This window comes from Ixodes scapularis, unplaced genomic scaffold, assembly GCF_016920785.2.
Source record: "Ixodes scapularis isolate PalLabHiFi unplaced genomic scaffold, ASM1692078v2 PGA_scaffold1__304_contigs__length_218370807, whole genome shotgun sequence".
Lineage (NCBI taxonomy): Eukaryota > Metazoa > Arthropoda > Arachnida > Ixodida > Ixodidae > Ixodes > Ixodes scapularis.
In genome coordinates this window covers 115,297,259-115,320,006 of record NW_024609846.1, presented here as the reverse complement: position 1 = coordinate 115,320,006, position 22,748 = coordinate 115,297,259, and the positions used below count along the sequence as shown (strand labels likewise).

At 46.1% G+C, this 22,748-nt stretch overlaps 2 protein-coding genes across 3 annotated transcripts in view; one reads left to right on the top strand and one right to left on the bottom strand.

Annotated features, from left to right (window-relative positions):
• LOC8053893 (dnaJ homolog subfamily C member 11) overlaps positions 1-9,286 on the bottom strand; it is a 57,763-nt gene extending 48,477 nt beyond the window's left edge. The window contains exons 1-3 of one of the 2 annotated variants that reach the window (XM_040504946.2): positions 9,184-9,286; positions 8,283-8,412; positions 5,275-5,348 (exon numbers count right to left, since the gene is read on the bottom strand). In XM_040504946.2, the coding sequence (XP_040360880.2) occupies positions 5,275-5,348; positions 8,283-8,412; positions 9,184-9,270 (291 nt within the window). In that variant the 5' untranslated portion in view covers positions 9,271-9,286. The remainder of the gene's footprint in view (positions 1-5,274; positions 5,349-8,282; positions 8,413-9,183) is intronic. The other variant, XM_029985622.4, reaches the window with a different exon arrangement.
• A 177-nt stretch (positions 9,287-9,463) lies between these two features.
• LOC8053885 (calmodulin-binding transcription activator 2) overlaps positions 9,464-22,748 on the top strand; it is a 955,024-nt gene continuing 941,739 nt past the window's right edge. The window contains 1 exon segment of the mRNA XM_042290892.1: positions 9,464-9,804. Within this exon segment, the coding sequence (XP_042146826.1) occupies positions 9,756-9,804 (49 nt within the window). The 5' untranslated portion in view covers positions 9,464-9,755.

Genomic DNA, 22,748 nt, shown 5'->3' with positions numbered 1-22,748 from the left:
GTGAGGGCCGTGAGGGCCGTGAGGGCGGTGAGTGGCGTGAGGGCCATGAGTGAGTGAGGGGCGTGAGGGCCGTGAGGGCGGTGAGGGCCGTGAGGGCCGTGAGGGCGGTGAGTGCGTGAGGGCCGTGAGGTTCAGTGAGGGTGAGTGAAGGGCTGAAGGTGAGTGTGACTGTGAGGGTGAGGGTGAGTGAGGGGCTGAAGGTGAGTGTAGCTGTGAGGGTGAGGGTGAGTGAGGAGCTTAGGTAAGTGTGGCTGTGAGGGTGAGGGTGAGTGAGGGCGACCTAAAATGCCGACCTCTGGCTGCAAGTCATTAAGTGCAGCATTGTCTATCTGGCTCAGAGGTACAACATCAAACGTCTCCGACTAATCTGAAGAAACTAGGAGCAAGCATATGTGAAACACCTCAATGATCCTAAGGATTTGGTTACAGGCTCCACGAGTTGTGCACACTAAACAAAAAAGGTTGTCATTTGACACAGAACTTCGTCGGTTGAACATGCTATTGTCGCAAAATACAAAACAAGCACCCAAATAATATTAATAAATAATTTTGAATAAATTTGGGGTGTAAATGGTTGCTCAAGTCACAATGTAAGACATATCTCTTTAGGTGTTAATAGTCCGCTCTCCGACGCAACACGATATTGCCCCATTACTTGCTGCGCTTCACAGATTTACAACCAGATGGCGCCGTAAGCCTAAAGCCGGTGGAGGCCGGCTCGTGTGCCTCCGGCCCACCATGCTCTGGCATAGATCGGGCAGTCTGTTGCACAGACTGCCCGATCCGTGTGTGTCGACACAAACACGCCAATTGGTTGTGCATAGTTCTTTCCAAAAAGGCACAACATGAACACCAATCCATGGTCTGCTAATTAGGTGCTCTTCTGCTCGTCTTTGCCATTGTCAACGAGGCCCACGTAGCTCAACGTTTTCGAGCTGACACACTTGCTCTTCCGTAGTTGCATTTTGTCGAAGAGGATTATTCCATGCCTGGTAAACTCGAGCTTGGAAGCCAGTTTTTTTCTTCAATGCAAGAAAAAAGTAGGTGTCGAAACCCTATTTTAGACCATAGTGATACAACGATGGACGGTTTCACCGGCAGGCAGGCAAGCACAGAATGTCATTTTCTGTTAGAAGCCTGTACCCAGCTGGTGTACAAATAAGAAGTAGAAGACACAATAGCAACCAGCTGTCTGTGTATCTTCTTCCCTCCTTCGACTTTGTATTGCTGCAGAAACACACTCCATGATGAGCACCTGTTGAGCATTAGGCAGATTGGCTCACTCCAGAGTTTCCTTCAGGCCATCCTTTCCCAACAGCTTGAGTTCTTTTTGGCATGCTATCAATTCAGCCTCCAGCTTTTGTTTTGACTTTAGAAGTTGCAATTTGGATCGGTAGCACGCAATGCGCTGTTTCCTCAACTTCACAACCTTTATCTTTTTGGAAGGACTCAGCAGGATACATAGCCTCAGTTCCGTCCTTCGCTTCTGAAGTTGAGCCTGATGAACCCGAAGAGTATTGTTCAAGATGGCACAAGAGTTACACTGCTTCCTTTCTTGCTCAACAATTGTACAAAGGTTATGTCTCCAAACTCCAGTTTTGTCGACGTAGGCACATTCAGGATGAACACTTAGAAATTTGCTCTGAGCAGATCTCCCGGCACAATGATTGACCTTGTGGAATGACTCGAGTGCTTCGCTGACAACACTCCAATCTCCTGTGATTTTTAGCTCACAGTTGTTTGGCAATAATGCAAGTTCAACTCTCTTGTCAAAAGCAAATGCCATCATCTGTAATTTCTCCATTGTCTTTTCTTCTAAATGAAAAATCTTCGCAGAACACGAGGGCGTAGCTGCCGAGAGCTGAAACTTTGTGAAGCTGAAGTTGCGCAGATCTCTCATGGGAACTCTGCGGTGACCCCAGGCTGTAGTCGGCAAGACAATGTTTGCAGGGTCAAGACAGTAAGTACCCTGTGGTTGTGGAAGGTCCTTGTTGCTCCATCCCTGTCGATGAGTCACAACTGGCAGGGCATTTCTTGTGTAGCTGTCGTTGTAAATCCTGGTACTGCTTCACCACTTGCCATGTCATCTGTAGAGTTGTTCACCTGAGCACTTGGCAGAGTTTCAAAAATGTGTTCCCCTGAACTTTTTGCAGCTGTGTCACTTGGTTTCTGACTGTGATGGTGGCTAAAAAGTCCATGGCTAATGTCCCGTGATCCATGCGTTGATAATCTCCTTACTTCCTTTTGTGCAGGAAGCAAGTGAGATTGCCGCTTTGTTACCTATTTTCTTTTCTTGAGGGCGGACGACAGGTACGGAGGGCATGGTGGGAATATACATGGCACCGCGTGTGGCAGCAGAACTGGTCATTTTGAAGCATCGATCGACAGTTCAGCCCAAGTTCACCGTAGCACTTTGCCTTCAATGCCATATCCTCTGCAAAGTGCTTTGCACACACATTGTCTTTAGACGTTAGCGGCCGATCCTTGAGAGGAATCGCATGTGCCCATTGCACCAAACACTCAGGGCCCGACGAAGCACTGAATAAAGGGAATAACAATTCGGAACAAAGCACTTGTGTCCCATGCTCACGAATGTCAGACCATGCTGGTGCTGCAGGCTGGAATGCACGAAGGTTTCAGCAGTCCAAGTAAACAGCGTAACTCAATACGAAATGTTTGACACAACCGGAGACGGCAAAAAACAACAAAGACTTGGTGCAGCACCGACGGCACGAAACAACAGTCACGACGGCCCGGATCTTGTTGCGTCTTTTAAAAGAAGGCCAGCAAACATACACAAAGGATGCCTTATGTGTTCCCCCGTTCTGACAGGGCGAGGAGAGTAGTCTTTTCACCGAAAGAGGTTGTTTTACATTGTAGCTCAAGTTAAGGTTGTGCAAGCTTTATATTGTGAGAGCACTCATAAGGGTTCTAAAGCTTTTAGATTTTGAGGGACGACTTTCTCTGCCACAAATGGCAGCTAAAGAACACCCCCCGTGTCTGCACTGATGCAATACAGTGCAGTGCAGAAGACTGTTGACCTTGCAAACAATAATGCGTTTACTAGAGTGTCCCTGCCAATTCTGAAGTTTACAAAAAAAAAAAACACAAGAAAGTAGGCACTAACGTTCCTGCAAGCTTAAGTGTTTTAGGATGCAACGCAGAACCAGTGCAATTAACTGCTTTTGCCCATTCTCGTCTCTTTTCTGCCCTGTCTCGAGCTTGGTACTTTATACATTATGTAGAGGTAGAGCCAAACTGAGAGAAACTGCATAGAAATCAAGAACCTACCTTAACAATTAGATTTGCCTTATCTGACTTCACTCACAAAAAAGGTGATCGTCATAATGCTTGCATTTTCTTGCTGTTAATGTTACTGTTAAACGTGGTTAAGCGGAATAGTATGGACATTGGGTATAGTACCACTTAGAGTTTGTGCTTGGCATCATAGGCATGAAGTGGAACAATGAAGTTTGCATTAAGAAAGTCCTACATAATTTCATCTAGAAACAATCCTCCAGACCATGCTTAATAGGTGTGATTACATGCTTTTGGATAAATCTGCAAAACTTCGGAGAACACCAGCTGGAAATTTTTTTGCAATTCGGATGTATCCGATAAACTCTAAATTTCAATCTCCCAATGCAAAAAAAAACAAAAAAAAAACAGACAATATTTTACAATTAAGCTTGGTCAGTGCACATTGTCATTCGTCCTGAGGAAATGCAACACCAATTTCCTTTTAAATCTGAGATCATTGACCAAAAAGGGTCCTGCCATTTATCTTGTCAAGGCTCATTCAGGACATGTCAGTGTACTTATGGGTGACGACAAAAGCCACTTTTTTGGTTTCCACTTTGTACCATGCTATTTATGCTTCTAAACGCTTATTCACACTCTTGCGACCTCTTAGAACTGGGTGCCTTAAAACCTCTTACGAGAGGACACACTGGCGCCATCTTTTGGGCAACAGTGTAAACTTGGCGGTCCAGCATATTTTCTATTTCTCTCGTGCAATATCCCTTCTTTCTTGGCTCGAAAAACTTTTGTCAACGTTATAAACAAGCCTTTCTTATAGGTATTACGGACATTTGACCTCGGAAATCCCGCAAAACCTTTGCTCTTGCAAAATGCAGTTCCAGGTCATCGCATAGATGGCGCCAGAATGCCAGTGTATTCCCTCGTCTTAAGAAATTTTAAGAGGTTTCAAAGGGTCTCGTCTCTCTCGGTCGTACTCAGTTGCAAGAGAGTGAACGGGCCTTTAGAAGAAGGAGGGGTTGTGCTTTTGTAACAGTGAAAGTTATTAACCATAAATATTTTACAGAAGGGAAAGGGGGGAGGGGGGGGGGGGGTGCTGTTGAAGTTTCTACTTGATCCTTTACCGCTCCACCCCGCGTAGACGTGGGGTAGGGTGATGGGATAGGATGGGATAAAAACGAGCTTCGCAGCAACAACCCGCAAGAGTTTATGAGATTTTAAGGTATTGATGTTTATCGAGACAACACTTGCATGCAAATTTTGTTGCGTGACATTAGTATTGCCAATGGCAAGGACACCAATACCAAATCCTGCTTAAGAAAAATATTTGATACAAGCACATTTTTTTCAATCTAGCACACATGTACACCCCGGTATTATTTATTATTATTTTTATTTTTGAAAAATAGAAAACACTGCAAAATTTAACTTTGAATTTGGGAAAATTGAGAATCAAACAAAATTAAAATCCCTAAAAAACTCTGAATTTTTGTTAAAAAAATAAACTCAATAGAACACCTTCTTTATTATACGAAAAAATAAACTCTGAAAACAGGGAACCTTATTCACAAGCAATAAATAACTTATCTGTGGACAGAATCATACTTTGTCAAAACCGATTTCACAGGAAATTTGCTCGAAACCAGGTTTACTGTTAGCTGTGTAAGTGGGTGTAATTTCTGCTAAAACAAAATGTGAGTCAGTTGAGTGCTTACATTAACCTGACCTCTTACCATGCCCACACTCTGTTTTCCTTTAAATCTTTTAGTATTGGGAAGGACATTTTTGCATACAAACATATTCATGCAAGTGCTAGTTACAACAAATGATTTAATTATCAATAAAAAAACTCCCAATAAACTGTGCTGCACTCACCAAGAAATTTGGCTTTGAAGTGCAATTCCACAAAACCATTTTTATTACCCTTCAATAGCGTGACTGGATATGTAGTCGAAAGAATAAAAACCAAAAGCTGGCCCAACATTTTTTTTTTTTTTTTAAGAAATGGCCACTTACTTGCCACCCTTCTGTATCCAGGCCTTTTGTGCCCAAGGTGTCGTAGATGGCTCTTCTATGAGGATCTGCCAGAACTGTAAAAGAGACAAAATACAACAACAGGTGAAACCCTAATGCCGTTCATTATGACATCTGGATTTAGAACAGGAGCTTTATGCGGCATATTGCAAGTGATAGAACCCAGACTCACCCCAGTAACATATTGGAGAAAGAAATTATATTTTGCCCCACTCGCAATTGCCCACATAAAAGAGCTTAAAGGGACACTTGAACGAAATTTGAAATATACCCGTCATGCTCAGATATAGGCTGAATATGATCCACAATATCCATAAATGACAATTGCATGCTTGTATTTTGAGCCTGACGGCTGTAATTTTCGTTATAAATGGCCCACTCTGGCAAGCGATCGGAGAGCAGCCAGCGGAGAGCATGTGGCACCCGGCCCAATCATGATGTAGATTGTCTCAGAACAAGCAAAGCTGCGGCAAGGCTGACGTCGAGAGGATGTCCTAGCCGTTCCAGCCACCGAAGCGGCCGAAGCATGCCAGCGATGAGGCCACCGCAAGTGACCCCAAAGCTGCTTTGGTACAAACTTTCAGTGACGGGTTAATCTTCCTTAATCTTGTAGAGGGAGAGTAGCAGTGTCTGTGACACACAAAAGAGAGTCTGGGGGAGAGGGGCGTTCCTCTTTCATCTCTTCTCTCGTGGTGGCCAGAGGCGAGACAGTTATCGTCATTACCCATCAAGGTTCCTAGACAGCATTACAAACACGGCGCTAGCAACATTTACCAGGTGCTCTTTGCTAACCATTTAATTAGTTTTAAAACTTATTTACGTGTCTTTTTCAACAAGAGATTGGTGTGTCTGATGTGATACTGCTTCCTTGAACACGATTAGACCAAGAAATAAGCACCGAAATTTCGTTGTAGTATCCCTTTAAAGCCAAAAACAAGAAGGACCACGAAGTCGCCCGACAACATTTATCTATAAAGATACAAAGAACAAAATCTTGCAGTTTTGCTACAAGAATTGCCTCAGCTGTCCATACCATCATGTTTTCTGACTTGACAGCAAAAAAGTCTATCAAGAGGACAATAACATAGTTAAATCTCTACAAAATGTAAGCAGAAATCTCATTTTTGTTCTGTAATTAAAAAAAAAAAAAAGAAGTGAACTTCTTTCATTCTTTCTTTTGAGAAAAAAATTTTTGGAAAGAGAAAGCATAGATCCCGAAGGAGCTGAAACTTGTGCAGCACTCGAGTGAGTGCGGATAAAAATTACTTACGAGACTTCAATCCTCGCTGCTGGCTCATTGTAACCTGAGCGTTAATTTCTTCATAGATGAAAGCTATCAATAGTGGCAGTAGACAAGCAATTTGAGTTTACAAGCCACATTGCTTCACTGCAGTCACATGACATATCCAGTAACCTGTACAAAATGTCTCGGTAAAGATCCAAGAGGCGTCATACTCCGCTCGAAGAAAAGGAGGAAAGAAGAAGAGAGAGGAGGATTAGAGTGACACAGAGAGCGAGGGAAGGGAGTTGAGGAAGAAAGTTGGAGAGCTTTTACTGCAGCACTAGGTTCGTAGCAGACGACACATTTCTTTTTCCTTTTTCAATTTGTAAGAAGACGATCTGCGGTGTTTTTGTGTTTTATTTTCTCTATGAATGACATTTCGAAGCATACGGACCCTTTGAGAGCGATATCTTGGCTCGCTCCGTGAGAAAAAATTAAATCTCAATCTCGCCGTCGCTGTAACCAAAATGGGACCTCAGTAGGTGCCGCCGCGACGACTCTGAATGCATAATTTGTCACGCATGTTCGTTTCACGAACACAAAAAAAAGGTGCCAATAACAAAGAAAAAACAAAACAGATGCGAACAAACACATAGCCAGCAGGCAAGTCGGAAACAACAGCAGACGGGTGCCGTCCATCCCCAAAACAGGTGGCATCTCCATGTTTTCCCTCTTTGTTTTGTTTTCTTTCTTTTTTGTAACAAATTTTTGGGGTAGCGTCCCGACTTTCCTCCTGAACCCCCCTCCTCTCGCTCTAATCCCCCTCCCCCTCCTTTCCTCCTCTCTAATTTCCCTCCCCCTCCTTCTTTTCTCCTTCTCCTCAAGCGGAGTATGATGCCTTTTGGATCTGTACCAATGTCTCTTGAGAGAGGATGTACACTTTGAATGAAGTTATCTGAAGACTTGGACATGATTGATCCAACCAACAGAATCCTTGCACTTGAGCATCAGGGATCAGATTTTGGTCAAGGTGACAGTGAGTGTTCTTGGCTGCTGATTGAATGTGGTGCCACAGCTTGCATGCAATCAACCAATGAGACGTTTCTGCAACATTGGTGAGTTCACAATCTGGCAAAATTTGGTGAGAATGTCTCACGAAAGCACAAACAGCAAGTGGTCTTGCAGCCTCTGATACGCTTGCCTTAAGCACTTCCTCATCCAAAGGTCAATGTCAGCTTATGCGCAGAAGCAGAACCCGAGATTTGCAACTAAAGCTTGAGTTTCCAATGGTTTCCAGCATGAAATAGCAAACTATCACAATTTTAGCCTACATTCAATCTCACTTCGCCGCAGCGCTCGGTTTGTAGCGGACTACCACCTTTTTTCCCCCTTAGCAGATGACCTACAGTGTTTCATTTTTGTCTGCGAATGGCACTTTGTAGCAGACAAACTGTTCTTCTCTCACATCAGCAGACAAACCTTCTACAAGTGCTATCTTTACTTTCTCCCTGAGAGGCAAATTAGATTTTTTTTCACTCTCGCAGCAACTAAGATGAGACGCCAGAAGCTATAAAAAGAAGAAATGTAGAAGAAAATGGCTTTGAAATTCACTAAAGTATTCTCCTTCATTCTTATGGGCGGTGATCATAGTCATGTGCTATCCTGTTATATATGACAGGTATATCATGCACTTCACTTGAAATATGAGAGACTACAATCATCAACTCGACAAACTTTCGTAAAACTGGCAAGCATTAGTAATGCAAACCATCGTAAGCTTGACGTGTCTTGTTGAATAGAGTTTCAGCATCCCGCTTTTTGAGAGGATCCGCATGCTTGTCGGGATGGTAGATCTTGCTGAGCCGCCGGTAAGCATTCGTAATTTCCTCTGGGCTGGCCTGCAAAAAAAATAAAATTAATATATCTACAGTATCGTCTTAAGACAGACTTCGGCGGTAACTAAAATAATGGCAGTAACAATAATAATCATAATAATAGTAGTCAAACACATAAAAATCCCAACAACACTGGGAACTGAACTATTTCATCATCCTCCTGTGGTTCACGTGTGCAAAGACAGTAAGCTGCAAAACCGCTCACGTAGCATAGGCTGCGGGACATCTAATAAAATTCGGATTTCCCACGCCAGTCTGGTATGAAACAGCTCATAGGCGTGCGAGTGTGCGCGCATGTGCGTTGAAACCCGATTAATGCTTCAAAACGGCTTCCTTCATGTCTCCCTAAGAAGGATGCCGCTCAATGACTATTCCAATCATGAACCAGGACCGGGGACATGCAGGAAGTTACGACAAACCCAAAAATGTCAACGGTTATGGTGGTTTTAGCATTGAAAGACCGGCGAATCGATAACCATGCCGCTCGGAAAGTACGAATCGAGGGTCACTGCATGCAAACATGCGTTAGATGTTTCCAAAAAAAACTTAAACGTTATTTTTGGCGAGACTGGGGCAGTTGTAAACGTGCTACCTCCGCCTGAGACGGCTTCAAATACAGACACTAAAAGAAGCGGCAAAACGACCTAACCGCAGGCGGTACCCTCAGAACGAACACAAACTCCAGCCATCGGGTAAGAACAATTATTAAAGTAGCGACAGAATATCAACTGATATTGCGAGAACATAATCCTTCTCCCGTCGAGAGCGACTTACATCTTTGGAAACGTTCAAAAAAGCGTAATAATCATCCTCCACTCGCAGGACATCATCATCCATCTCTTCATCCATGTGCGCGGCCATTGCAAAACCGACTCGCGCCCCCTCTGGGATAAATGCAACACGGCTCTTAAAACGAAACTAAAATAATTATAAATATTTTTATACGATAAGTCCTTATTGATATTTTATTTAGCAGTTAGTAGAAAAAAATATAACTGTCACAAAAAAAAACTGCATGAAATCTTTCTGATCAACTTGGCATCGAGGGTATTTTACTCTCGGCCGGCGGTACCCGAAAGAAACTCCGATACGGAAACTTGCGTCTCGGTACCCGGCGAAAAAATCTGTTTACTTTTGAAATTGAGAACCGTGCCATTCGACGGGACGATCGTTGCATTTTTTGCGCCGTACCACCACACCTGCCGAGGATGTAAAGCAGCAAACAGCGATCCGTTGGCCCTTCCCCGCCGAAAGAAAACGGGAGAAAAAATCGTCGCCGTGAAGCCGAAACTCTGGAGGATGAATCTCCCGTGCTGCTGAGATCTGAAAGATGGAGATCTGCTGGGATGGCTCAAATCATTCACACGAAAAGCTCAGCTTCCCAAGCGAACAGTGGTGAGTACAGATTACTTTTAAATCGGTGAGAAACAAAACGTCGGCGATCTTCTGTCGACTAGCCGACGCATAATTATTGACTCCTCCGTCGGATTCGGTTTTGCCGGAGCGCTGCCGCTGTCTGTTTCGTTTAGGTGTTGGTTTCAACGACAACGCTTCGACCATTCGATACCGAAACTGAAATGACATCGTAATCGGCAACGTCCGCTTTGTGGTGGATGCCGCACGCCCGGAATAAAAGTGCAGAATATTTCGTGTGGCTTGTGTACAGAGTGCATGTGCGCTGTCGGGGACAAAATAATAGCGTTCGGATCGATGTTTGTTTTTTTCGGTTACGGCTCAGCGCACCTATTCAATGTGCGTGCAGGATCATTACGTCCAATAGGTGCTGCCAACATTGCCCAAGTTTTGTTTTGCATAATTAAAATTCGTTTGTTTGGTGTGAATTCTGTGCAATGCCCATCGGAGGAGTGCAATGCACTCCTCCGATGGGTCTATATTTAAGCGCATATTTTGTAAGCAGAGAACAAAAATTAGAAGGAATGGATCGGTAAAGCGTAGAAATATGTTTATGAAGACTGACAATAGAGCGCTTATAATGCATTGCAAATAAGGTGCAATGTTTGGAAGCGTCCTTATTTAAATATGTAGAGATACGGTTTTGTATACACTATTTACATCTCAGTTATTCTCCGACATTATTATTATTATTATTACTATTATTATTATTAAATTTTTTTGTGCCAGTTAACGGTCTAGGAAAGGAATCTCCAAAATCTCGAAAACAAAAAAACAAAAAAAAAAAAAGATTACATAAATGAATTACTAAGCAAATGAGCCTAAATAAGCGTTTCAATACAAAAAAAAAATATAGAGCAAAACAAAACAAAAATTACAGACGTTTACGCTTCTCTGTAATGCGAAATTAGAGCGCAGCTCTTGAGGTATGTTGATTTTGTGATATACCGTGGTAGAAAATTTGAGAAAGGAATATATAGAAAGGAATATATATTTTTATTTGAGGGTGATCCAGAGAGTGTGAGGAGTGTGCGGTGAGAGCCCCATAATGCAACGTGCGCGATGTTTGTTTCAACGTGCCACGTTTCTGGCTAGCTGCTCCGGATTTTGTGAAGCCGCATCTCGTGAAGCCGTGGCGTATGACGTCTCAGTTTTCCCGCAAAATTTAGCTGGAAAATTGACGCCACAAGACCTCAACACCAACTCGTTTCCCCGCTACATTTAGCGGGGAAAAGGGCGTCACATGACTTCGTGTCACGTCGCCTATGAACAAATTTAGTTTCCCCGCTAGATTTAGCGGGAAAATTGACGTCACGTGACTTATGCTTAATGTCGGTTTCCCTGCTAAATTTAGCGGGGAAACTGAATTGGTGTTGAGGTAATGTGACATCAGTCTTGCCGCTAAATTTAGCGGGGAAACTGAATGCGCAGTGTTGTATTGGGTTTGTGATGTCCCATAATGCAACGCGTGCGGTTATGCCGACGCCGCTAAACACGGAAACGGGCGCCTAATATCTGCGCTCTAAAAATGTAGGGTGCAATATGTTGTTAATTATGAAGTTATAAAAAAATTGTGACCCAGAGAACTCACCAGGCACAAATCAAAGTTCATGAACTTTGGCATATCAACACAGGGCAGAAGACTAATGAAAATGCTAGATCTGATGACCACAATATACAAGTGCTATGACACAGGTCATAGTTAAACAGACATGAAACAGGGAACTACGAATAGTAATGCTGGTGATGACAATGTACAACAAATACCACGGCGAGAGAACCCGCATTTTGATGCAGATTTTCTTTCACTATTTATTATATCTTCGCTTGCGCTTCTAAAAGCGTCGCAGCGTCGCCTTTTTTTTTTTTTTTTTTTTTTTTTTTTTTTTGTAGCAGTGGGTCGCGGGCATCTCCGGCCCGAGTCTGGCCCACGAGTTAGGGTTTGGAGACCCCTGGTCTAGGGGGACAGTAAAGCTTCGTCACCTATTTTCTCATACGTAGTTTCATATTTTTTGCGTAAAACTTGTTTTCACCCTATATATAACCCCTTCCCCTCTCATGATTTGTGTAATTCTCCAGAATTGTATTTTTGTTATGATAATTTAGCTACCGAAGAAGGTGACTATCCCAACGAGAAGAAAATTATTATCGACAAATTTTAGAAAGGCAAAGCTAAAGAAAAGGAATGTATTAATATTGAAAGAAAAAAAACGAAGCAAAAAAAATTTAGTTTTATTAATTTTATTATTATCATTATTTTTTTTCTTAAAGTTCTTGCGTGAATGAATCCTTCCTACCTTTTTCGGGCAGTCCCGGATATCTGGAAACTAAAAAACCCGATTTCTGACCGTTATTTCTTTAAAACGCTACAGAGTTTTAATGGGTATCGTTATGATGACTCCGATAACGATACCCGATACTCCGCCGCTGCCTTTGCGCGTGCTTCGTTCGGGGGGCATCGGAACGATCTATCGAAAACTCTCGAAGCAAAAATTCTTTAAATTTCGATATAAAGAACGCTTGAAAACGTCCCGTCCTAATTACATCATCTGTTGCAGAATGTTACTGCACACTGCGCGCCACGGTTAGCGCAAACTCGACATCGCCGTTGTTGTTGTTGTTGTTTTTGTTGTTGTTGTTGTTTTCACTTTACAGTGGCAGTACTGAAGATCATCAAATTTTACCCCAGATATCGATGTCCCGAATGAACACTTTCCACTACACTAGTATGCTTGCTTTCGCCTAAAAAGAAAAACGTAGTTAAAAAAAAAAAAAAAAAACAGTTCGGATTTGCTCAACGTTGCTACTTAACATAAATGGAGACCATTTATGTTAAGGTATACGTATGTGCACTTAACGTTAACACGTTTCAAATACGTACGAACTATATCACGCAAAAAAAAAAAAATGCAAAAAAAAACTTTTTTGCTTGAGTTTTGACGTTAGACTTGTTTATTATAAATTAAAAACTAAAAGAAACAGTAAAAAAAAAGCGCAATCGCTGTTTGTCTTTGTCGCACTCAATACGTGCCGTGACGCGTTGCCCTAACGATTGACACGCAAAAAAAAAATTGTTCTATTTGATATATGAAAAGTCGACTGAAATGTAAATTGTGACACGGACGGTTTCCCTAAAATAACCCACTTTTTACGCCGCAAGAGCTAATCCGTGACCGGCAAAAATCGTCTTGTGGATCGCTTTCCACGATTGTCCAAACGCCCACTATGACACCATTAGCAGGAATAATTCTCTTTTCATCGGCACAAATAAGACAACTTTTCGGGCTTCCACGTCCTATTTACACAGCTTGTCTTTCGCGACTAATTAGTAATAACCTTGGTCATGACGTCACGGGTGGGACCGTGGGAATCATGAGAGGGTGCCACATAAACATCTCGTCGCTAGAAAGTTACCACTCTAAGAAAAAATGGAGCAAAAAGGTAACAACGGCGCATTTTCCTCCCTCTACTGACGCGCCCCCAAGCGGACACGAGAAGAAGGGAGGAACGAGACATTTTTCCCCTTCTCCAGGCAGACGGGAGAAAGCTTCCGCCCTCCCGACTCTTCTTTCGGTTTCGTTTTTCAAGCACGTCGCGCACGTTGTTTAATAAATGTTGTTGATTGAGCTTCAGCGGCAGCGAAAGCCACCTGTAATTCCGTCTCCCAGTCCAAACGTGCAGAACATTTCGGTTGCCCTGACGTTTTTACCACTAATTTTATCAAACGGACAAACAAAGCCGCTAGAAACAGCGAAGTTCCGGAACAGTGCCAGCAGCGCTACGTGCACCGGGCTAAGATAGCCAACTCCGAGTCCGGGTCGAGGAACGCACGCGGAGCCATGCGGACCACAGGGAACGATGTGTCCACGGTGGATGTGTTGACGTTGACGGCGTTATGGAAATCGCTGAAACTGCGTCCAAGACAGGCAGGTTTTGCTGCCGGGTGCTTGGATGCCTTTTGTGCTGAGTTCGGTTCTGTTTTCCGATGCCGAGTGCCAACCGGCAGTCAACGTGGTTCTGTATTTCTGTTTGTCAGAAACATAGCACCTACATCGCTATGGCAGTGTTGTGCGTTCTGAGCAGAAGGCTGGAGTCAGGAATGGGCAGTATTTCAAATACAAGTATTTTAAATACGTATTTCAAATACTTTCTGTATTTTGCCTTTGTATTTAATTACAAATTGGGTAATGTATTTGACGTGTGTATTTAAATACTAAATCGTGGGTATTTGAAATACAATTGTAATTAAATACAATTTCGTGGGCGAAAATACATCTTGTTTTTATGCATATGATTGTAAGATATAGTCTCCATCCTTTATTGGGCCATGGGGCTTTCTTTTTCTCCTCCGGCTTTATTTTAAAGGCACTCTCCAGAGCAGGAAGAAAACTACGTTCTGCACCGAATGCAGCGTCTCTCAATCAAGCACAAGCGTTTAGTGACTTTGTGATTACGGTGCTAGTCCAGGGCAAGAATAGTGAAGAAATCGACGTTCACAGGCAGACTGGCTAATAAGTGCCTTTGACAACTTGTGATGCTTTCCAGCCTGATTTATATCCATACTTTTGCCTGGAACATTCTAAATGTGCGGGCCATCCAGATTTTCGTAACTGGTGCGAGTTGCAACAATAAAAAATTCTCTAGCTAGTGCTGCGCGTCTTGGTCGTCTCGGTTCTTTGTTGGTCTATACCAAAATGTAATCGACAAAAAAAGCTGCTTGAAGCTCTGTACTTTTTTCACCTATTACGTCCACGCAGATTACTTTTTTTTGTGATTATATTTCTATTACGCTATTATCGCACACTAACTCCCGAGTGTGCGAAGCAAAATTAAAATGAGATACCCAGAAACCCGTTGCAGGTGCCCTGAAGTCGCTGACGCAAATTTTGAGGAATGTATTTGGAAAAGTATTTGGAGGAGACCAAATACATTGGGTTGTATTTGTATCTTGTACTTAAATGCTTTTTTGGAAATGTAATTAGATTTGTAATTAAATACATTTTTGACGAAGTATTTTGTATTTGTATTTCGATACATATTTGCATGTATTTTGCCCATCCCTGGCTGGAGTCATCGCCGATGTGACCGTGTATTCGCGTTCGCGTATCAGTGGTGTAACAACAAGATAAGATGACGTAAACTGTCGGGCATTGATTCCGCTGGTCGGGCCGTGATCGGAGGGGGCGGGGTGTCGCAGGTTGACATCCCGCTTTACATTAAAGATTTTAAGAACACTTCAGGGATTAGGTGCAATCGATCGACGTGCGGATAATCATGTTGGAACTCTGGTCTGAACCGTAACTCCTATCGTACAGTGGCCAATGTGACTGTCGGTTGTCTCCTCCCCGAGAGCGTTTGCGCTCTGGGGAAAAAACTGAACAGTATGAAAATATAACGGAAAGTACGCATATTTACAGTTTGGAATTTTGGCACTAAGAAAGGATAATAGGTAAAATCGACAAAAAGAAAAATCTGTCATTTATTTTGTTGTTTAAATATACTACGGAAACTGCCCTCCAAGTAAGCGCTGGGATGAGCGCTAGAAGTGTTCGAGATCGCCACGTTGTAGCTCCGTACACTTAACACCTGCCGCAAGTCGCGGCTTTGACTGCATTCAAGTTGGTCGAAAAGCGATTTCTCTGCCCGTTAGGCATCACTTCCAGCTGTGTGAATATGCGCTCTACAGAGATTAATTCAAGACGACAATTGCAGCCGTGCGCGAACAGCACAAATAGTGAAAACACACAGCAATAGAAATACTGGCTACGACGTGCCGTTCGGGGAAGCAAACACATGGTTTGGAACCGCATTGGAGCGGCTTGATTTATTGGCTCTCAAATAATTACGGCATGATCGAGCGTTTTCTTTTTACTAAGAGATTCATCCCCGGAGCAGTTCAAAATACTCTCAGAGGTATGACATTGCTGAAAAAAAAAAAGTGAAAGCTGCTTACAACTCCCTGTAACGCCGAATTAGAGCGCAGCTCTTGAGGAGGAGGAGGGAAGGGCACTGGGGGTGGTTAAACTAACCAGGGGGGGGGTCACGTGACCTTGGGGGGTCGCGTGACCTTGGGGGTCACGTGACCCCCAATGCCGATGATGTCATCACTGACGTCACTGATGACGTCATCAGTGACGATGACGATGCGGGTACCGGTGACGTCATTAGTGACGTCACTGATGACTTCACCAGTGATGATGACGATGCGAATGTCGGTGACGTCATCAGTGACGTCGCTGATGACGTCATCAGTGATGATGACGATGACGATGCGGATGTCGGTAACGTCATCAGTGATGATGACGATGACGATGCGGATGCCGGTGACGTCATCAGTCATGATGACGACGACGATGTGGATGCCGGTGACGTCATCAGTGATGATGACGATGTGGATGCCGGTGACGTCATTAGTGATGATGACGTCATCAGTGATGATGACGATGACGATGTGGATGCAGGTGACGTCATCAGTGACGATGACGTCATTGGGGGGTCACGCGACATCGGCGGGGGTCACGTGACCTCAGGGGAGTCACGTGACTTCGGGGGGTCACGTGACCTCGGGGGGGTCACGTGCCCCCCACGAGGTCACGTGACCCCGGTGGGGGGCTCGCGCGGTGCATTATGGGACATTTCCCATGATGCACCGGGGTCACGTGACCTCGGGGGCGTCACGTGCCCCCCACGAGGTCACGTGACCCCGGTGGGGGGCTCGCGCGGTGCATTATGGGACATTTCCCATGATGCACCGCGCGGTTACGCCGACGCCGACGGCGACGCCAACGGCGACGCCGACGCCGCTCAAGCCGGAAACGGGCCCCTAAGAGCTGCGCTCTAAAAATGAACATGCTGGGAATATTTCTTATCGCTTAGGCGGTCACCGAGAGATGCCGCACGTTCGAAACGACTAATATAAAAGACGGAAACGCAGAGCTGAGAAGTTGTGATCGGGTTAGTGTGCTTGTAGTATGCGTAATGTCTCTACATGTGTGTATAATAAAGGTTCCCGAAGCTCAATGGTGGCGTGAGCGAATGGACATTTTTGTAAAACGTGAATTGGGCGGTACCTAGCGCCGCCTAGCCTAGCTACTTGCAACTACTCAGAGCCGTATATGGGGAGAGCTTGGCCAGTCTATGATCTCGCCGCCGCAACGCCCACCTCCTTAGTGAGCCGACTAGCTTGCGGCGCGAGGGAGAGGCATGAGCGCATGCGCGTGAACTCCCGGCTGCTCCCAGCTGAGCGGGGAGGGCCGCCATTTTCATTCAATCGCCCGGTTGAATGCATAGGATCGGCATCTAAATTTCAGTTATTTCTTTTTATATCTTAGGCTACGGCAAAAAAATGATACACTGTTATTCCTCGGTGGGTTAACAAGCTAACGAATGAAGTTTTCTCGACCTTTGACCGCAAACTTTCATACAGGCGAAAAAGAAGTCGACCGGTAGCAGACGACGCATAGCTTCAACAATGCTCCGTGCGGAAAGCGTGTTGCGTCAAAATGGCGGTCGTCTCCTCTTTGCTCCCTCCTTCCTCTCGCTCCTTCAGCGCTCTTCTCCCTCTCCTCCACTTTTCTCCTCTGCAGCGCCTTCGTCGCCACACCCACTAAGAGCAGTATATGGGGAGAGTTTGGTCAGTCTATGACCTCGCCGCCGTAACGTTCTCTTCCCGAGTGAGCCAATCAGCTCGCGGCACAGAGCGAGAGGCATGAGCGCATGCGCGTGAACTCCCGGCTGCTCCCAGTTGAGTCATAGAGTTCATACATACTAACTCTAGAGGAAAAGGTCCGCCATTTTCCCATGCATTCTGGCTGCCGCAAGCGGCGGAGTATGCAGGCAGACCTTCGGGGTCCCACATGGTTACCAACTGTCTTCGATTTCACAAATATATCATCAGAGCTGTTTCATGAACTTCAACAATCCACGAACTTACCGGTGGAAAGATATTCGCGTTTCTTTCGAAGCTTTCTTTTTGCGTAGCACGCAGATGTACGGCCTCCCGTCAACACTAAACTAAACCAGATATCCGGCTTCGGTTATCTGGTTTAGTTTCGTATTACCGGGCGCGGGTGGCCGCATGGTGGCCGCGCCCGGAAATACGAAACCGCGCAACTACCAGATTTTCGAGATTTCGACAGAGGTGAAGTTAATGCAGCGTAATGAGTATGCTGCTTTTATAAACCTTAGAGTAGCGCAGAATTTAGTTTGCAACGTTAAATTATCACTGTTTATATTGCTGAGAGTTTTCAGTTTTCGCGATTACCATTGCGACTGTCGTCCTTCAGCTGGCAACATTGGTTTCTTTCTCTTGTGTTCTGTCGCTCTCTTTCGCGATCTTTCGCTCGGGACCCAGGATGTCGGCGCGCGGGATTTGCCACTCCTCCTCACCCACCTTTAGCCGCCTGAGCTGAGTAGGGAGGGCCGCCATTTTCGTTCATTCTCCCGGCGGAATACGTGGAATCGGCATCTAAATCTCGATCATTTCCTTTTATATCGCTGGCTTTGACAAGAAAATGACATACTGTTATTCCTCGGTGGGTTAAAAAGCTAACAAATGAAGATTTTTCGGCGTATGGCCACAAACTTTTATTTAGGCGAAAAAGAAGTCGGCCCGTAGCAGACGACGCGTAGCCTCAGCAGTGCTCTTCTCCGACCAGTCTCCGACAGCGTTGCGAAAAAATGGCGGTCGTCTCTTCTCTGCTTCCCTCTTTCTCTCTCGCTCCTTCGGCGCTCTCCTCCCTTTCATTTACTTTTCTCCTCTCCGGCGCCTTCGTCGCCACACCCACTGGCCAAACTCTCCCAATATACGGCTCTGCACCCACTGGCCAGACTCTGCCATCTGGTGGCAAGCGATTTAACCTTCTTTCACGCTTCGCGATAATTTCTGGTTACCCTGCAACAGCGGCTTCGAGTTCGTCTTTTTGAGAGCTGTTTTTGGTTTTGCGGATTGGTTTACCATTCCTCCGTGATCATCACGGTGGAATCCTTCGTCCGCACGTCAACAGCACGGTGCGGTTGACGAAGGAATCGTGACTTGAGGAATAGCCAAGGTAAGACGTAAAGTTCAAGAAGTAACTGGGTATTACTGTATCAGTTGTCTCCGTTTAACATCGCAATGCTGACGACGAGAAGACTAAGCAACTGTTTTTGAAACGCAAGTTTCTTTACCTGCGGGGGGAAGCTGGCTTCGAAAATAAACACAGTTCACGAAAAGCTCGTGGTACGCTATGATTTGCCGCTCCTCTCGTCCCATACAAGAGACGTGGCGTCCTCGTTAAGCCTTATTGAGCTATTATTATTGAGCCGCTATTATAAAATGCAGGCCTCGGAGGAACTTTGCCCCCCTGCTTCAGGGACGAAAGTTTCTCCCTTTCTAGAGGAACATAGGTTACAATACCGTTCCTCCACAAATACACTCTTATGGTGAATTCCACTCGTAGATCTGGAGCGCTTTCCAAAATCCGCGAGGGAGGCGAAATTCCGCTCCGTGGGACCCGCTCCGTATCGACGAGGGGAAGATAAACTTGCATTTTTGGAGCGACCTCCCCCACACCCCTCCCCACCCCTTCTCCTTCCGCCGTTCAAAATGACCGCTGCTCGAACTTGACCAGCCCACCAACGCCTCAGCCGGCTGATCTTTCCGACGACCAGTGACGACTGTCACTGCTTAGCTGCAGAAGTAACACGCGACACAGGCCGGGCGGAATTATACGTACCACGGCGCCCATGTCACAAATAGCGAAGACGTCCGCGTTCGGCACCGTCACATACCTTCGGCCGCCTCGAAGCGGCGGGGCACGGACAGCGATTGCCAGCGGTGGAGTTCAGATTGCTAGTACGACTTTAATAAACACAGAGGTAACAAACCATCACTTGCGCGGTCGTTGCCTAACCACTTCTTGCTTTATTTCACGGGAAAACGCCGATGGAATGCAGTGTAAAAAGGTAAACAATCACTGGCTGCAGAATGAATAGGCCTAACCTTGCGTCTGCCTCCGGCTTTTCTGTCGTTCTTCCTCGGTGATCACAGATGTCAGCGCTTACGATTTGCCACGCTCCACATTCCCGGCTTTTTATCCCTGATCCACGCGAGGTAGAAGCGTTCGAGCCGTCACAGTCCAGAGTAAACAACCGACGCACCCGAACAGATCCAACTCCACGATCCGACCGTGGCCCGACCGGCCCGCCGATCTCTCCAACCTCGCCGCGCATGCGCACCGCCGATTTAGACGGAAATCACGTGGGCCGCTCTGTCAATTTCCGGAGAGATCTGTGAAATCCCGCAGAGCAAGTTCGGCGGAGTTTGGGGCGCTCCGTGGAGCGGGCGCTGCCAGAGATCTACGAGCGGAAGATGACCAACTTGAGCCAGATCTGCGAGCGGAATATGCGCGCTCCAAATGGAGCGCTTTTGGAGCGCTCGAGATCTGCGAGCGGAATTCACCATTAGAAAAAAGGTTATCTATAGATACTCTTTTTTCCAAGGGTGTATTTGTGGAGCCATAGCCTCCTCTATACTCATAAAGCCTGGCAGTTCGACGACAGAGCAATAAAGTGCCCGGTCGCCGATTTCGAGCGCGAGGATCTGGTAGCAGAGAGCATTTCTCGGGGAACCTGGTATCCTGCGCATAGCTTTTGCACCAGCGAGGACCCGAAACATTCAAACCCGACGAGAAAAGAAGCAGTAGTGCGAGGAACGCGAGGAGCACGAGCGGACATTCCATCGCTCGGTAGAAGTGTGTTTCGGCGTCTCGCCGCAGCAGGGCGCCCGTTACATGCGTCTCCTCTCATCCGCTGTCTGCCGCTCTACCTTTTCACTTTCGGCGGCCGCGTTTCGTGGCGATCTGAGGCACTGCGCGAGCGCGTCCCGCGTCTCATTCGCACGCGCTCATCGCGCTCTCGCGCAAGCAGCTCTGACTGTAAAGACGCTTTGCATACAGCAGCTGTGCATGAGCGCCACCATAACCGACCTTCAGTTTTTGTTTCCTTTTATTCCGTTCGCTTCACTTCATCATTATTATATAGCAGGCAGGTTATTGCCATTTCAGGTTCTACTGTGTCCTTCTCCCGATAGGCCTTTGCGGAGGCTTGTCAACGCCTGTTTCAGTGGCTCGGTATCTCGGTACGACAAGAGAAGGTAAACAATGGCGGCTGTAGTCTGGCACGCGTATAAAGCGTCTGTGCGCCGAGAAAGTGGGAGAGAGCAGGAGACAAGAACGCGCGGGTACGTCAGAACGCGGAGCTCTGGTTGTAATGAATTGTGGGTAGACCTAAAGTTGGCAGCCTTTGTATCTATAGTACTGCACTCGTCGAACGCGCTAGAACGCGAAACTCTGGCGTCCGGCGTTCGGCTTTCGCACTCGAACGTGTTCGACGAGTGCAGTGGAGACTAAGGTTAGCCTTCGTCCGGCGAACGCGTTTGACGAGTGCAGGAAAGGAGGGGGGGGGGGGGGGGGGGGGGAGGGAGAGAGGTAGCTGGGGACGAAGGACGCTAGCTTTAGGTCTACCCACTAATCACCGCAAGCAAAGCTCGGCGTTCTGGTGTCCCCGCGCTGTCGTCTCCCCCACTCCCCCACTTTTCCGGCGCATAGTCACTGAGAAGGTGAGGACGGTAGTGAGGAGCTTCTGTTGGCCCGCCTTTAGCGCGAGCTTCTTCTTCGACCGCTTCGGCGTCTCTGCTGAGTGGCCGAGTGGGTAGACCTCAAAGCAAGCCGCCTCGTGGTCTGCCCACTGCACCTTCGTTCAGAACCAATCAGAGCTCGGCGTTCTGACGTCACCACAAACCCAAAAGCAGCAGACGAACTTGCGCTCCGCATACCTTCGACGGCGCTTCGGCGTTTCGCGTGCCTCGAGCTTGCAAGCGCAGCCAAGGCACGGCGGAAGGGCAACAAGCGCGTGCTGAAGGCCTTCGAAAGGGACGCCCTACCCTTCTCATGTCGATAACGTCGCGCATAAAAGTTGACGCCATGACGCCGTTTATCAGAATCTTTGTTCGATTATAATTACCGCGCGCGCATACACAATGGGGAAAGAAATGGTTGATCATTTATGCACACCGACAATACTCTGTTTCATACTTAGCCTGCAACGCTGTCAAAGCTACTAACGCGAGCGCGTGGCTTCATCTGTGGTTTTGTTTGCGCGAGAACTCGTGCAAATGATCAGCAAGGTCAAGCCCCATGCTCACGCGAGTAGCTTTGTCAGCGTTGCACATTAAGTATGAAACCGAGTATACGTGCGCGCGGGCGTTTGTCCGACCTCCAGCGGCAGAACGGAGCATTAGGAATGCATGAGCTTTGCGTAAGAAGCCGCACTCGAGCGGGGAACGCAGCACTTTGCGCAATCCGTTTGAGTTTCGCGTCTCGCACGACGACGAGGGCCGAAAGGCGTTTCGAGAGAGGCGGGCGCCGCGCGTATTGGCGTGTCTCTCTAGAGAGCCTACTGTAATATTCCGAGAGATTACCCACCCCCGAAAGATAGCCCACCCCTATTTTTGGCTTGATTTGTTATATTTTTTACCTACAGATTGCCCATTCCTAGTGATCGTATAGTGTTCCGACCAATTATGAGCTCGGCTGAAATGTGGCTAGTTAGCTATGGCGTGATAGCATCGAACATTACTGATTGGGAAGCAGTTATATATGTTTGCTTCAACGCCCCTCGCCGCGATGACAAGTTTGCCAAAGACACAAGACCTAAAAATATTTTTTCAGCTTTTTTTTTTTGTGGCAGATTGAAAGCTAGCTTACTCATTATTTTCACCCGATTAGGTCTCGATTTTAGGTGCGCTATCTGTCGGGATATTACGGTAGGTTTAAGGGAGGGAGCAAACGAAATCCCGGAGAGCTCTCGCAATTTAATGGCGGACGCCTCTCGAGCGGATTGGTTTCAAGTGTGCACGCGTTTCGTTGTCCCATGGTGAGGAAGAA